The 16,479-nt window shown below is 44.3% G+C and overlaps 1 protein-coding gene across 2 annotated transcripts in view; it reads right to left on the bottom strand.

Moving 5' to 3' along the window:
• Positions 1–16,479, bottom strand: part of LOC136699219 (NACHT, LRR and PYD domains-containing protein 9-like) — a 59,213-nt gene that overhangs the window by 21,261 nt on the left and 21,473 nt on the right. The window contains exons 1-5 of one of the 2 annotated variants that reach the window (XM_066673750.1): positions 12,378–12,626; positions 10,470–10,529; positions 8,072–8,434; positions 7,783–7,872; positions 3,624–3,789 (exon numbers count right to left, since the gene is read on the bottom strand). In XM_066673750.1, the coding sequence (XP_066529847.1) occupies positions 3,624–3,789; positions 7,783–7,872; positions 8,072–8,434; positions 10,470–10,527 (677 nt within the window). In that variant the 5' untranslated portion in view covers positions 10,528–10,529; positions 12,378–12,626. Of the gene's footprint in view, positions 1–3,623; positions 3,790–7,782; positions 7,873–8,071; positions 8,435–10,469; positions 10,530–12,377; positions 12,627–16,479 lie in introns of those variants that run through there. The other variant, XM_066673751.1, reaches the window with a different exon arrangement.

The following is a 16,479-nucleotide window of genomic DNA, read 5'->3' as shown; positions in this document are numbered from 1 at the left end:
CTGCTTTTGGTAGTGGATTTTAAAATGTATCTTGGGTAGCTATCTTTTAGAATTTTGGATCAAAATAAAAGTAATGCTACTCATATTTTCTGATTGTTGAATAATATTTATGACTTGGAAGATTGTCTGCTTATCTTACATTTTTCCACTGCATTTGCATTTTTGTGTCTGTGCCAAAACACAATTCCTGAAAGCTGTATTTTGGTCTCATCTGATAATGGAACAATGGTGTTTTGGACATCAACAGGTGCTTTCTTCCCTCTGCTTGTAACACTTCAAAAAGACTTGTTTTATTCACAGTTCAGATGGTAGTTTGAGAGAAGAACCCAACTAAAGTTTGATGTAACGAATTCCCCAGCTGTGAAACTTGAAGTGTCCTCAACTACTGGATCCGTCCTCCTCAGAGTGTGTGGAGTCGACACAAATAAGCATCCTCTTTTCGGCTGATACTTTACATCTCCAGCTGCTGTAACTATTAATTTTGTCTTGAAAACTGACATTCTCATCTTCAACTGTTATATTCTGATGTTTGCAGCTCAACAACTCTTTGTCTCTCACCACTGCTCTATTCTCTGGTCTTTCTCGGAGTGATGGAGGACTGAGGGAATCTGTCCTTTGTCTCAGTTGTCTTCTGTTTTTTGTGTTTTGTCTGCTTCTGTTCTCATTGTCTGCTCACTGTGTTTGCTATGGTTCTGTCACATCTGTGTTAGCTCTTTCTCAATGTATTCTTGTCTGTTTTTTCAAGTCACAGCCCAAATACTGTGCCATTTAAAAGTCCACATCTAGCCAATTACACTCCACATTCCTGGATGTGTTCTTTCTCCACCCATAATATCGAGGATGCATTGAGACATGACTTATGTAGACTTAAGAGTGTCAGATATCCCAGAATGCATTCTGCACCAGTCTCAGGTTTTCACTGAGTCTTGTTCACTGACTGTTTCAGGTTATTGTTCTAGAATTCTGTATGTGTTTGTTTCTATAATTGTTCAATTTTTCATGTCTTGTTCTTTGTCTCTGCTCCATGTTTGTGTGTTATTCCCTGACTTTGTTCTTGTGTAGTTCTGATCTGTTCTGTAGTTCACTGGTCCACCTTGTAGGTGTAAAGTCAGAGACCGTTTGACATGGGGCTTCTGTCACAAGGTTGGTCCATAGGCCTTTAAAATTCTAGTTTAATTTTTCCTGTACAAAAGCTTTGCCTGAACGGAGACCTTTTGACCTAGGGCCTTCAAGCCCAGTGTACTCCATATCCCTGTGGCTCAATGTGAATCTGGCTGCCTCAACTCAGCCACAGCTCTGCTTTATATGGGCTGCCCCATACACCTTGCCCCAGGGTAATGTCAGCATACCACAAAGAAGGACGAAACACATCCAACAGGATTAACTGTGGACGCAAGAGGAAGCTGTCTGAAAAGGATGTTCGGGTGCTGACCCGGATTGTATCCAAAAAACATAAAACCACGGCTGCCCAAATCACGGCAGAGTTAAATGTGCACCTCAACTCTCCTGTTTCCACCAGAACTGTCAGTCGGGAGCTCCACAGGGTCAATATACACGGCCGGGCTGCTATAGCCACACCTTTGGTCACTCATGCCAATGCCAAACGTCGATTTTAATGGTGCAAGGAGCGCAAATCTTGGGCTGTGGACAATGTGAAACATGTATTGTTCTCTGATGAGTCCACCTTTACTGTTTTCCACACATCCGGGAGAGTTACAGTGTGGAGAAGCCCCAGAGAAGCGTACCACCAGACTGTTGCATGCCCAGAGTGAAGCATGGGGGTGGATCAGTGATGGTTTGGGCTGCCACATTCCCTTGGCCCAATACTTGTGCTAGATGGGCGCATCACTGCCAAGGACTACTGAACCATTCTGGAGGACCATGTGCATCCAATGGTTCAAACATTGTGTCCTGAAGGCGGTGCCGTGTATCAGGACGACAACGCACCAATACACACAGCAAGACTGGTGAAAGATTGGTTTGATGAACATGAAAGTGAAGTTGAACTTCTCCCATGGCCTGCACAGTCACCAGATCTAAATATTATTGAGCTACTTTGGGGTGTTGTGGAGGAGCGAGTCAGGAAACATTTTCCTCCACCAGCATCACGTAGAGACCTGGCCACTATCCTGCAAGAAGAATGGCTTCAAATCCCTCTGACCACTGTGCAGGACTTGTATATGTCATTCCCAAGACGAACTGACGCTGTATTGGCCGCAAAAGGAGGCCCTACACCATTCTAATAAATTATTGTGGTCTAAAATCAGGTTTCAGTTTCATTGTCCAATCCCTGTATATATATATACATACAGTGGAACCTCTACCTCTACCGAAATTGATCTTTTCCCGTGACCCGGCTCGTAAGTAGAAAAGTTCGTTTCTCGAGTCAATTTTCCCAATTTAAAATAATGGAAAAGCAATTAATGTGTTCCAGCCCCCACCCTGAAAGTCATCCTTTTTGCACTGATATATGTTTACAACACTCTCAAATTAGTAAAAAAATACATGTAGCGTTACTAAAAATAAAAAAGAAATACAGTGATAAAAAAGAAATAATAAAGTTTTAAGTGGTTACACATCGCTACCTTGAAGACGTGACGACTGGCTGGAGGAGTAACACAGGCACTGGCTGTATGACGGGAGGTGGGGGGTGGGTGAAATAACGGAGAGTAGGTGGTGAATGTGGGGAGACGAAGCGTAGATATGGCTTAACTTAACACGAATTTCGATGTCTGCTTTTACACTAACGCTAAATTGCTAAAACTACAATTTGCTAAACTTAAAAGCTTGAGGGTCGAGAGAACAAGAGAAAATGGGTCAATGACTCAAGTCTGGGCGCTGGGAGACTCGTCTATTGGGGTCAGTGGCCATTTCCAGCCGCCGGCTCGGAAGAGGCTCGGTTTCGTTTCTAGAGTCGTGGTTCGTTGGTGGAGGCAAAAAATTCAAATGCCCGGTTCGTATCTTGGAAAGTTCGTTAGTATAGGCGTTCGTTATATATAGTGCTGCCACTGCTGGAGTGCAGTAGCGCCGCTAGCCCACTAGGAAGAGCAGGTGAGCTTGTTAACCTAAGATTCTGCAGTAGAAGAAGAAAAGGTTGAGTCTGAACTGGTAGCAGCACACATGTTGTTTGCAAAGTTGTTTTCACACAGAACATGGGAAATAAATGCCTGTAAGTATGAGTGCATTCTAAGTTCGTGTCGAGTGAGTAATGTAATGTAGTTTTGTAGTCTTGTTTGATGTTATCCTGCAGTCGCGCTCGTCAATGCTAATCGCGTTAGCTTGTCTATGGGAAAACCCATTATATGTTAGCATCGAGCTAGCGGGATGCATGCTACCCATTGTTTACTCTTTTTCTGGTGGCTATGCCAGCTACATTTTGAGATAGTGGAGCTCCAATTTATAATGTGTACTAGTAGAAATATGTTATGTGACATATGCATGTTGTAATGTGTTCTTTCTTGTGTTTGTAGTTTTACAGTGCATTCATTTGAGAGTCAAATAAACCCTGCTACAATGGTGGAAAACTTTTGCCTCTTATTTTGAAGAACTGTTATCTATCTGCATAACTGGACATCCGTATGTGCGTGTGTGTATGTATGTATGTGTGTATGGGCGAAACTCACGGAGCTGTTCTGCAGTTAGAGATCGCTGGGATGAGTCTCTGATAACCCTCTTCTGATGTGCTGTATTTCTTCAGGTTCAGCTCCTTCCTCACTTTCTCTGAATGGAGACGGAAGTAGGCTATGACTGAGCACTCTGCAGGAGACAGCTGCTTTTTAGAGCGCCTGTCTGGTGTTAGAGAGAGACAGGGAGAGACACTGCTGTCAACTGGCTGTAACTTTCTGAACAATCCATTTTCTTAAAAAAAACTTTAAGTTTACAGTGCATGTAGGTCTTTACATTTAGAGTTGTCTTTCCTGAATACTAATGAACTGTATGAGGGTGTATGGTAGTGTGTCAAATCTGAATTTTGATTTAATCAGCATCTCACAGTGTAGTTTATTACTATATTCCAGAAATGTATATTTGATTAAATGAATAAACACAAGAGTAAAGTGGCATTTTAAATAAAAGTCAAAGTAAAAACATATGTTGCCTTGCGCCCAATGTTTCCAGGTAGGCTCTGGACCCACCACGACCCTGAACTGGATAAGGGTTACAGACAATGAATGAATGAATGAATGAAAAACATATGTTTGTAGATATTTCTGTGTCTGGAGCTTGACTGATTTGGTAAAAGATGCAGGAGTTCAGAACAATTCAAATTATGAATGGACATTTTGGAATGATATGAACTGAGATGTGCAATAATTTGTCATTGTACAGCGCACAGCAAAATGCCTTCCGCATGTAACCAATCTGTTTCATTGAACACACACATGCACTAGTGCAGTAGGGTCAATGAACATACTCCAAGAGTGGTGCCCAGGGAGCAGGAGTTTATGTGCCATGTTCAAGGGCAGCCCAGCCATGCCCAATTTTTCTGCCAGTCATGGGATTCAAACCACCAGTCTTCTAGTCCCAAGCCTACTTCTCTAACCGTTAGGCCACAGCTCCATTAAACCCAGGAGTTACGCAGCTGAGATTCCCACATTTGTGGAGTTCAAAAATGTCAGCAAAACGGGGACCGAGCCTCATTTTGGGTGAACCACCTTCAAAATCATGTGTCGCCCCTCACATGACTTGAACTCAGTGACTTAAAATACTGTCTTACACTGAGAACACACTCTATTTTCACAGACAGGGCACAAGTCAGAAATAAAGCATTAGGCACTGGCTCAGTGGGGGCAGGCCCAAAAACCAGATGTGTACACGCTACACAACCACACTGAACAGCACCCTTTAATGGAAAACCAACACAGTGAAAACCACACAGCTCTGCTCTGAGAGATGATTGACTGACACAGAGCAGAATGCTCTCCTTATACTCTCTGACCTCACACAGGTCTCCAGTATGGCCTTAGAGGCTAATCAAGCGTCACATGAACCTTGGGCAAGCTGTGGATCCAGTGGTTGATTCTATTATAAAAATAAAACTACTAAAACGGTGTCTGCACCATATGACTTTAGCTCAGTGTTTACAGCTGGAGCACAGCCAAGAGAGAACAGCCCACTGAATCAAAAAAATGTTTAACATCACTGAATGTAAAAGCTAGATGCACTACAGCCTACCCCCTAAAAAACAAATGAAAAATTACACAAACCCCAAATATCAGAGTTGTTGTAAAATGAACATTGTGTACAATGCGATATAAACAATTATCTGATGTATTCATTCTCTTGAAGTTTTATTAAACAACAGAAATATAAGAGGGTTTCCAGTGTTGAGACTGACTAACTGTATAGCATTAATTAAATGTAGCATTAATTAGTGTAGCATTAATTAGTGAAGAGTTTGGGGAATCAGGATTCTAATTGCTACAGTTTTCCAAGGGGAAATTGTGTCCTTCTCATTCAATACAAGACTTTTGCTGCTCAACAGCCTGTGGTCACCATCCTCGGATACTCCTCTACACCATGCACCACAGGAAACAGGTCTGGATCAGAGGCCAGTCAAACACTGTATCAATTAGATCACGCTGTGGCAGCAGGTGCAGAATGAGGCCTGGCATTGTCCTGCTGAAATAACCATGGACTTCTCAGAAAAAGATGTCTCACAAAAATCCCAATATACACTTTTACATCAGTGGGACCTTCACACACATGAAAGTCACCAATGCTGCGTAAACGCAGTCTTTAGGGTCCCTTTCCTCTTTGGCATGGAGTACTCAACATTCATATTTTCTGAAAACAAGTTGAGACTTGGACTCAACTGATCACAGCAGGCTTTCACTGTCTTTCTTACCATCTGAGACGAGCTCTGGCCCAGAGAGGGTATTTCTGCAGAGGTTTGATGGACTTCTTTCTCCTTGTGTATTAGAGTTCATTCATTCATTTTCTGTTGCTGCTATATCGTGATTAGGATTGAAGCAGGTCTGGAACCTACATAGAATCACTGGACACAAGGAAGGAACACACCAAGGACGGAGCACCTGTCCATCGCATCCCATACTCATTCAGTTACACCTGCGGACAGTTTCACGCACACACACCCGCGGACAGTTTCACGCACACACACCCGCGGACAGTTTCACGCACACACACCCGCGGACAGTTTCACGCACACACACCCGCGGACAGTTTCACGCACTCACACCCGCGGACAGTTTCACGCACACACACCCGCGGACAGTTTCACGCAAACACACCCGCGGACAGTTTCACGCAAACACACCCGCGGACAGTTTCACGCACTCACACCCGCGGACAGTTTCACGCAAACACACCCGCGGACAGTTTCACGCACTCACACCCGCGGACAGTTTCACGCACTCACACCCGCGGACAGTTTCACGCACTCACACCCGCGGACAGTTTCACGCACACACACCCGCGGACAGTTTCACGCACTCACACCCGCGGACAGTTTCACGCACACACACCCGCGGACAGTTTCACGCACTCACACCCGCGGACAGTTTCACGCACTCACACCCGCGGACAGTTTCACGCACTCACACCCGCGGACAGTTTCACGCACACACACCCGCGGACAGTTTCACGCACTCACACCCGCGGACAGTTTCACGCACTCACACCCGCGGACAGTTTCACGCACTCATACCCGCGGACAGTTTCACGCACTCACACCCGCGGACAGTTTCACGCACACACACCTGCGGACAGTTTTGCATAGCCAATCCACCTACCAACACATGTGATTGAACTGTGAGAGGAAACCACAGTATCAGGAGGAAACCCACACAGACACAAAGAGAACACACCACACTCCTCACAGACAGTGACATGAGGAAAGGAACACACCCAGGACCCTGAGATGGGCAGTTGTGTGGCAGGAGAGTTCTGCAGTACTCTTGAGCTCTTGTGACTAAATTTACAACAGTAGCATGATGTTTTTATGCCACTGAGGGCATGAGGTCAAAAACATTAAAAGGTTTGTCTGGCCTTGTCTTACACAGAGACGACTCTGGAGTTCCTGAATCTTTTCTGTGTATAATGCACTGCAGATTGTGAAAGACCTACATTCTTCCTCGTCATGTTTTTAAACTGATGGACAATTCTCTCGCAAGGTTCGGCCCATAGTAGTGACCACGCTGTTCACTGATGCAGAGACTGATCCTTAGGTGGATGGTCATTTTATACGTATTGTGGACTACTGAAAACCTGTGAAACTAGAATATTCTATAAACTCTTCCCCCTTATTTTTCTTCTGTCCTAGAGCTTTGGAGCATGTTGCAGGCGTTAGATCCTAAACATGTTTATATTTATAAAATACAGTGCAGGTCAGGGACGACTTTGAAAATGTTTCTTCATGCTTTTGTTGTTAAATTAAACATTGAGGGAATGAACTCATCACAGATTCTTGAGTTTACTGTAGTTTTATACAGGAGGGAGGTCTCATTAATTTAATCATCTGTATTAATGACATTCCACTCCACTGCACATGATTTACTATAGATTAAAATGGTACCATTTCTTCGCTGTGTGATTTTATTGCACTGTATCTGTTTCTATAACTCAAATATAATGTTGGGCATTGCATATGATTTATCTGAACACATTTAAGCTTTCAGTGTGTGTCTAACCATTATATGATGCTGTTTCTCAAAACTCCTGAAATTACACCACGTTATATTTTCTATTCATCCACAGGTTGATTCAAATGTGGCCGGTACAATTCACACAATGTTCATATTTAAATATCATTAATTAAAATGTTACCTTTTATGGTCCACACTGCAAATGGCACTAATATAATGGAGAAAAGTGAAAGGCAGATGATGGCAATCTTCCAGGCAGCAAAAGGTTTTTCTGAAACACAGACCATGTAACTTTTACAGCAGGATAAACAGGAGTTTAGTGATTGACATATTTTACCATTCCTAAAATGCTGTATTTATCCTCTTCAATGTTTTTTGAAGGGTATTATTTAATGATCACACTACCTTTAACATGCAGCAATGACAATGACAAAGTCAATGATTATTTATTCATTAATTATTGTTCTTACCTTTAACTTCTACATATATTTTTATATCGTCATACTGCCCTGTTGTTGGGTCCCGAATAAAACAGTTGTACAGTCCCTCATCAGATGTTTGGACTGAGGAGAGTTTGAGTGATGTGTTCCCTATCTCCAGCTCTTCTTTAAACAGAGCTGTCCTCCCTCTGTACGACTCCAACTGCTGACGATTCCTGTCTTCAAAAGCTTCAAAGAGATGCACTATTCCCTCAGACTGGGCCAGATCTATTCTCCTCCAGTCCACAGTCTTGTCCGCAACACTGATGGGGGGTTGGAGAGAACAGGGCAGAACCAGGTCGTCATCAACTTCAACAACTAGAGGAGCATCTGGACCAACTACTTTAAAGCTCTCTGAAAAAAAAAGTACAATAAACTATAAAAATATAACACAGTATCAGTGATCTTTTTAAATATTGTTTTCAAACCAGTTTTGCCACATATTTCTAAAACCTGCTATTCACAATTAGACCGAATATTAAAATAAAAGAAATATTAAATATAGATATAATATCTCAAGTGTTTATCCAAAACGTATGGAAGAGCTCTTTACAGTTTCTCAGTTGATACTCAACACTTTTCTTTGGTTCTTTCTTCACTTCTTGATCTTTAGACCTGTCCTTAGTTTTGACCCTAATTTGACCTTTCCTCTATGTTCTGACTACTGTTGTATGTACGTCTTGTACTTATCTTGGATTTGATTGTGTTTGGACTTTTCTTGATTTCAACCAAAACTAGTTATGTTTGAAAATATGTATTTATCGTTTATTTTTACTTTAACTGTGCACTGACTCATACCAGTTATCCTCTAATATCAGAGGAAGGCAGTTTAGCATTGGGGAAAATCACAACACTCAACACAAAAACGTTGTCTTTAAACAGATCCTTTACACATTTTATACTTTTCTAGCCCATGTTTAAAATACACATCAATAAGTGATGGTGGGAAAAGAGCATTTGCTGAAACAGGAGGCCAGGGGAAGACATGTCTCTTATTGAAATGTGCCCTGAACTGAGACCAGATCTTCAGTCATCCATTCACCAGTGGATTATTTGTGAAGAAAGACTTGCTAAAGGGGCAATGGGGCACAAATGAGAGCGAGAGAAGTGACTTCCCTTGAATTATTATTAGATACTTGTGTAAAACCCCACTCTTCAGGATGATATTTACTCTGTTTAACACATGGGTTTCTTGTAGAAACACAGTTTCGCTCCTCAGTTGATCTTCAGGTGTAAACACTTTGTTGATCTTAGGATTATTTAAACCTCGAACATTCCCCCTCACTAAACTGGTGATTGGTGATTGCTTTTCCATTATGACAGGAACCACTGAACCTTTACAAACTCATCTTCCAGCAATTTCTCTACTAAAAGCCTAGTGTCTACCATAAAGACTAGTGTCATCAGGAACTACAACAGCTACCGTACATCTCTGAAAACATTCTGCAGTGTAACCCTTAGGTTAATGTCCAAACTCAGAATACTAGGTTTTTCCCCATGACCCTACATTTTTAATCCTCCAATCTGATCTTGAAGCTCTGTGGAATGTGCTGACGTTTTCATCTATTTTACATTAATCATAAACTAGACGACTTTGAAAAGAATAATAAAAGACTAATATGTGACACCCTCTCGCATTTAAAGATAATAACTCACTGTGGTGGGTCCAGAGCCTACACAGAATCACATGGTGCAAGGCAGGAAGACACCCTGGAGTGTTTTTGGATGGTTATTGGATGGAGGAAACCCATGTTTTATTTACCACATTTATCAGCTCACAGGTGAACTGAGGCAAACCTATGTTTCTTTTATAAAAACAAAATGTGTTTCCCAACGCACAAAAGGGTAAGACTGTCTATTCTGGATTATGGAAATATGATATAGAGGTGTACATCTGCATATAATCTTAAATTCGCAGCCACTTTATATGAACATAGTCCAGTTACAAAAATATCAATCTATTTTCCAGCACCGCGTCCATGAACCTGCACCACAGCCTCGTGCATTATTTCTGCACTTGCCCTATGTCCATGAAAATAAAGCCCTAGGTCTTGATTTGATCTTGATTTTGGTTGTAGACTTGGACTTGATTTGACAAAGGGGATCTTGACCATAGCCCTGTGCAGTGATTTAGATCATTGCTAAGAATTTACTTTGTCAGTTCTGAGCATTACATTTCTATTTTATTAATCTGTTTTTTTGACCAAAGCCTAGTCTCTGATTTCCCCTTGTGTTTGTCTCTTCAGTTTATGTTTTTACACTGAGCTGACTCTGGACTTCAACAGTTATCAGCTCAGACTGGGATTCTACTTGTGTCGATTCATTCCTGATACAATCAAACACACACCAACACACACAAATAACACAGTAGAGTAGTGTGGACACTTACGTGCTCTAGTCTCCACACAGACAGAGAGAATGAGAGCTGTCACAATGAGAAACTTCATCCCTGAAAAACAAATGAAGATTGCAGCATCATCACATCAGCTGAACACACTCTAAAGCTCCATTTACATAGATTCATTTATTCCTCATATCTGTAATATTCAGATACTCCTACAGAGCTTCATTTACTGAATCAGGTGTTAGACCAGAGCTGAAATGTAAAATTACAAAAGGAAGATTTTTGTTTATTTCAAAATCCAAAGACACAAATTAGAACACAAATAAGTAAATTAATCAATTAATAAACACATTCCGATACATAAAGTAAAAGTGATTTTGATTCCTGTAAATTCCATCAGTCTCTTTGTAACATTAAAGGAGAGAAACAACCCCAAAGAATGTGTTCTGTAAAACTGGTGGAATACACTTTATTTAAATTTTACTGCATTTGCTCTGTGTCTGAGAACAGAACTATAACCAGGAGCAGCTCTGCTTTCAGTTGTTCTCAGTACTCCTCCCTGTGAAGAGCGGAAACCTTTCTCTCAGCAAGACCCAAGGTGCTGGGAAAAAGTCATTCCTCACTCTCACAGTTCTTTTTAAGTACAGCACTAAAAAGCTAAGCGACCCACCCACCCCAAAGACTTATATCTACTTATTCTTCAGCATTACTCACTCCATTTACACTGCAGCTGGAAATCAGAAACACAGTTACACAATAAGCTCCACAGGGAAATAAAAAAACCTAAGACAGTGTGGCAATTGCCTAGGTTTCTGACCAGGAATTATAACTTCAGGGACTGTTCCTAGTTCTGAATTCCAAGTACAGAGGGTCACAGCATTTTAATACACAGTTAGTTTGCTTTTAAACAACAGTTAGTTCTCTGGTGGATTAGAAGAGTTCTAACTGTGCTGTTATTACACCATAACTCATAACTGCACATTTTTTCACAGCCACTCTAAAGCTGGGACAGAGGCATGTTTCACAGAATGAGGCCTGGCACTGTCTTGCTGAAATAACCATGGACTTTCTGGGAAAAGACGTCACTCTGATGAAACCATGTGGTTTGTAACCATTTCCCAGTGGTAGGAGGGTTTCCCACAACATCGCCCCTTGCACTGAACCATACACAACTATTTAAACAGTTATAATAGTTAAATAGTTGTGTGTTTGATAATGAGTAGGTCCCCAGTACGGCAGCTATTTTACACTGTGATGTCAGCTGCAGCCAATGAACAGAAAGAACACAGCACAGATTCCACTTTCCACTGTATTTTACAGAATGTGTCGACTTTTCTGAAGAAGGGTTTGTAGTTTTCCTCTGTATTTTTAAATTTAACTTAATGTGTTTCCATTCATTCAATGGAGCTCATATAGTTTTCATACACACACACACACACACAGTATCTCTAACACTGATGAGTAACATTCTGTTTTCATCTTGTGTTCTTTTCAGTTTATAATTTCTCTCGCTCTCTCTCTCTCTCACACACACACACACACACACACACAGTATCTCTAACACTGATCATTAAAATTCTGTTTTCATCTTGTGTCTTTTTCAGTTTATAATTTCTCTCGCTCTCTCTCTCTCTCTCTCTCTCACACACACACACACACACACACACACACAGTATCTCTAACACTGATCATTAAAATTCTGATTTCATCTTGTGTCTTTTTCAGTTTATAATTTCTCTCGCTCTCTCTCTCTCTCTCTCTCTCTCTCTCTCTCACACACACACACACACACACACACAGTATCTCTAACACTGATCATTAAAATTCTGTTTTCATCTTGTGTCTTTTTCAGTTTATAATTTCTCTCGCTCTCTCTCTCTCTCTCTCTCTCTCACACACACACACACACAGAGAAAAATCTTTAATCCTCATGTCATTAAATGTTATTTTTACCTCTATATTTCTCGATGTTTCTGATCGTCACAAACTCTTCACAGCAGCACTTTCACTTTCATTTAAATCCAGTTTGGACTGGATCAGACTCACACAGGAGGAAGTGCTGAAGCTTTATTGTGGATTAAACATGGGTGGGGTCACGTTCTACTCTGCCCTGTGTTTCTCTTAGAGTGAGACGCCTGTTTAACTGTGAATGACTTACATCAGGCAGAACAGACAACACATCACAGACCGCAGGACACAACACGGACCACAGAACACAGGACACAACACGGACCATCACACAGAGCACAGGACACAACACAGAGCACAGAGCACAGGACACAACACGGACCACAGTGCACAGGACACAACACGGACCACAGAACACAGGACACAACACGGACCATCACACAGAGCACAAGACACAACACGGACCACAGAGCACAGGACACAACACGGACCACAGAGCACGGGACACAACACGGACCACAGAGCACGGGACACAACACGGACCACAGAGCACGGGACACAACACGGACCACAGAGCACGGAACACAACACGGACCACAGAGCACGGGACACAACACGGACCACAGAGCACGGGACACAACACGGACCACAGAGCACGGGACACAACACGGAGCACAGAGCACGGGACACAACACGGACCACAGAGCACGGGACACAACACGGACCACAGAGCACGGGACACAACACGGACCACAGAGCACGGGACACAACACGGACCACAGAGCACGGGACACAACACGGACCACAGAGCACGGGACACAACACGGACCACAGAGCACGGGACACAACACGGACCACAGAGCACAGGACACAACATGGAGCACAGGACACAACACAGACCACAGAGTACATGACACAACACAGACCACAGGATGCAAAACACAGACCACAGAGCACAGGACACAACACGGAGCACAGGACACAACACAGAGCACAGAGCACAGGACACAACACAGAGCACATGACACAACACAGACCAAAGAGCACTTGACACAACACAGAGCACAGGACACAACACAGAGCACAGGACACAACACAGAGTACAGGACACAACACAGACCACAGGACACAACACAGACCACAGGACACAACACAGAGCACAGGACACAACACAGAGCACAGGACACAACACAGAGCACAGGACACAACACAAAGCACAGGACACAACACAGACAAAAGAGGAAAGGACACAACACAGAGCACAGGACACAACACAGAGCACAGAGCGCAGAACACAACACGGACCACAGAGCACAGGACACAACACAGAGCACAGGACAAAACACAGCACAGGACACAACACAAAGCACAGAGCACAGGACACGACACAGAACACAGAGCACAGGACACAACACAGACCATAGAGCACAGGACACAACACAGAGAACAGGACACAACACAGAACACAGGACACAACAGAGAGCACAGGACACAACACGGACCACTGAGCACAGGACACAAAACGGACCACTGAGCACAGGACACAACACGGACCACAGAGCACAGGACACAACACGGACCACAGAACACAGGACACAACACGGACCGCAGAGCACAGGACACAACACGGACCACAGAGCACAGGACACAACACGGACCACAGAGCACTGGACACAACACGGACCACAGAGCACGGGACACAAAACGGACCACAGAGCACAGGACACAACACAGACCAAAGAGCACAGGACACAACACGGACCACTGAGCACAGGACACAACACGGACCACAGAGCACAGGACACAACACAGACCACAGAGCACTGGACACAACACGGACCACAGAGCACGGGACACTAAACAGACCACAGAGCACGGGACACAAAACGGACCACAGAGCACAGGACACAACACAGAGCACAGGACACAACACAGACCAAAGAGCACAGGACATTACACGGACCACTGAGCACAGGACACAACACGGACCACTGAGCACAGGACACAAAACGGACCACAGAGCACAGGAAACAACACAGAGCACAGGACACAACACAGAGCACAGGACACAACACAGACCAAAGAGCACAGGACACAACACGGACCACTGAGCACAGGACACAACAAGGACCACTGAGCACAGGACACAAAACGGACCACAGAGCACAGGACACAAAATGGACCACAGAGCACAGGACACAACACGGACCACAGAGCACATGACACAACACAGACCACAGAGCACTGGACACAACACAGAGCATAGGACACAACAGAGAGCGCAGGACACAACACGGACCACAGAGCGCAAAACACAACACGGACTACAGAGCACAAGACACAACACAATGCACAGAGCAAAGGACACAACACAGAGCACAGGGCACAACATAGAGCACAGGGCACAACACAGCACAGGACACAACACAGAGCACAGGATACAACACAAAGCACTGAGCACAGAGCACAGGACACAACACAGAGCACAGGACACAGGACACAACACGGACCACAGAGCACAGGACACAGGACACAACACGGACCACAGAGCACATGACACAGGACACAACACGGACCACAGAGCACAGGACACAACACGGACCACAGAGCACATGACACAGGACACAACACGGACCACAGAGCACAGGACACAACACGGACCAAAGAGCACAGGACACAGTACAGAGCAAAGGACAAAACACAGACCAAAGAGCACAGGACACAAAACGGACCACAGAGCACAGGACACAACACAGACCACAGGACACAACAGAGAGCACAGGACACAAAACACAGACCACGGAGCACAGGACACAACACAGACCACAGAGCAAAGGACACAACACAGAGCACAGGACACAACACGGAACACAGGACACAACACGGACCACAGGACACAACACGGACCACAGAGCACAGGACACAATACAGAGCAAAGGACAAAACACAGACCAAAGAGCACAGGACACAAAACGGACCACAGAGCAAAGGACACAACACAAAGCACAGGACACAACACAGACCACAGAGCACAGGACACAAAATGGACCACAGAGGAAAGGACACAACACAGACCACAGAGCACAGAACACAACACGGACCACAGAGCACAGGACACAACACAAAGCACAGGATACAACACAAAGCACAGGACACAACACGGAACATAGAGCACAGAGCAAAGGACACAACACAGAGCACAGGGCACAACACAGAGCACAGGATACAACACAAAGCACAAAGCACAGAGCACAGGACACAACACAGACCACAGAGCACTGGACACAACACAGAGCATAGGACACGACACAGAGCATAGGACACAACAGAGAGCACAGGACACAACACAGACCATAGAGCACAGGACACAACACAGACCACAGGACACAACACAGAGCACAGAGCGCAGGACACAACACAGAGCACAGGACACGACACTGACCACAGAGCACAGGACACAACACAGAGCACAGAGCGCAGAACACAACACGGACCACAGAGCACAGGACAAAACACAGACCACAGAACACAGGACACAACACAGACCACAGAGCACAGGACACGACACGACACTGATCACAGAGCACAGGACAAAACACGGAACACAGAGCACAGGACACAACATGGACCACAGAGTACAGGACACAACATGGACCACAGAGTACAGGACACAACACAGACCACAGAGCACAGAACACAACACAGACCACAGGACACAACACTGACCACAGAGCCCAGGACACAACACAGAGCATAGGACACGACACTGACCACAGAGCGCAGGACACAACACAGCGCACAGGACACGACACAGAGCACAGGACACAGGACACAACACAGAGCACAGAGCACAGGGCACAAAACGGACCACAGAGCACAGGTCACAACACAGACCACACAGCACAGGACACAACACAGAGCACAGGACACAACACGGACCATAGAGTGCAGAACACAAAACGGACCACAGAGCACAGGACAAAAAACAGACCACACAGCACAGGACACAACACAGCCCACAGAGCACAGGACACAACATGGACCACAGAGCACAGGACACAACACGGACCACAGAGCACAGGACACAACACGGACCACAGGACACAATACAGACCACAGAGCACAGAACACAACTCAGAGCACACAA

This window comes from Hoplias malabaricus, chromosome 6 (assembly GCF_029633855.1).
Source record: "Hoplias malabaricus isolate fHopMal1 chromosome 6, fHopMal1.hap1, whole genome shotgun sequence".
Lineage (NCBI taxonomy): Eukaryota > Metazoa > Chordata > Actinopteri > Characiformes > Erythrinidae > Hoplias > Hoplias malabaricus.
This window is presented reverse-complemented; position numbering and strand designations above follow the sequence as displayed.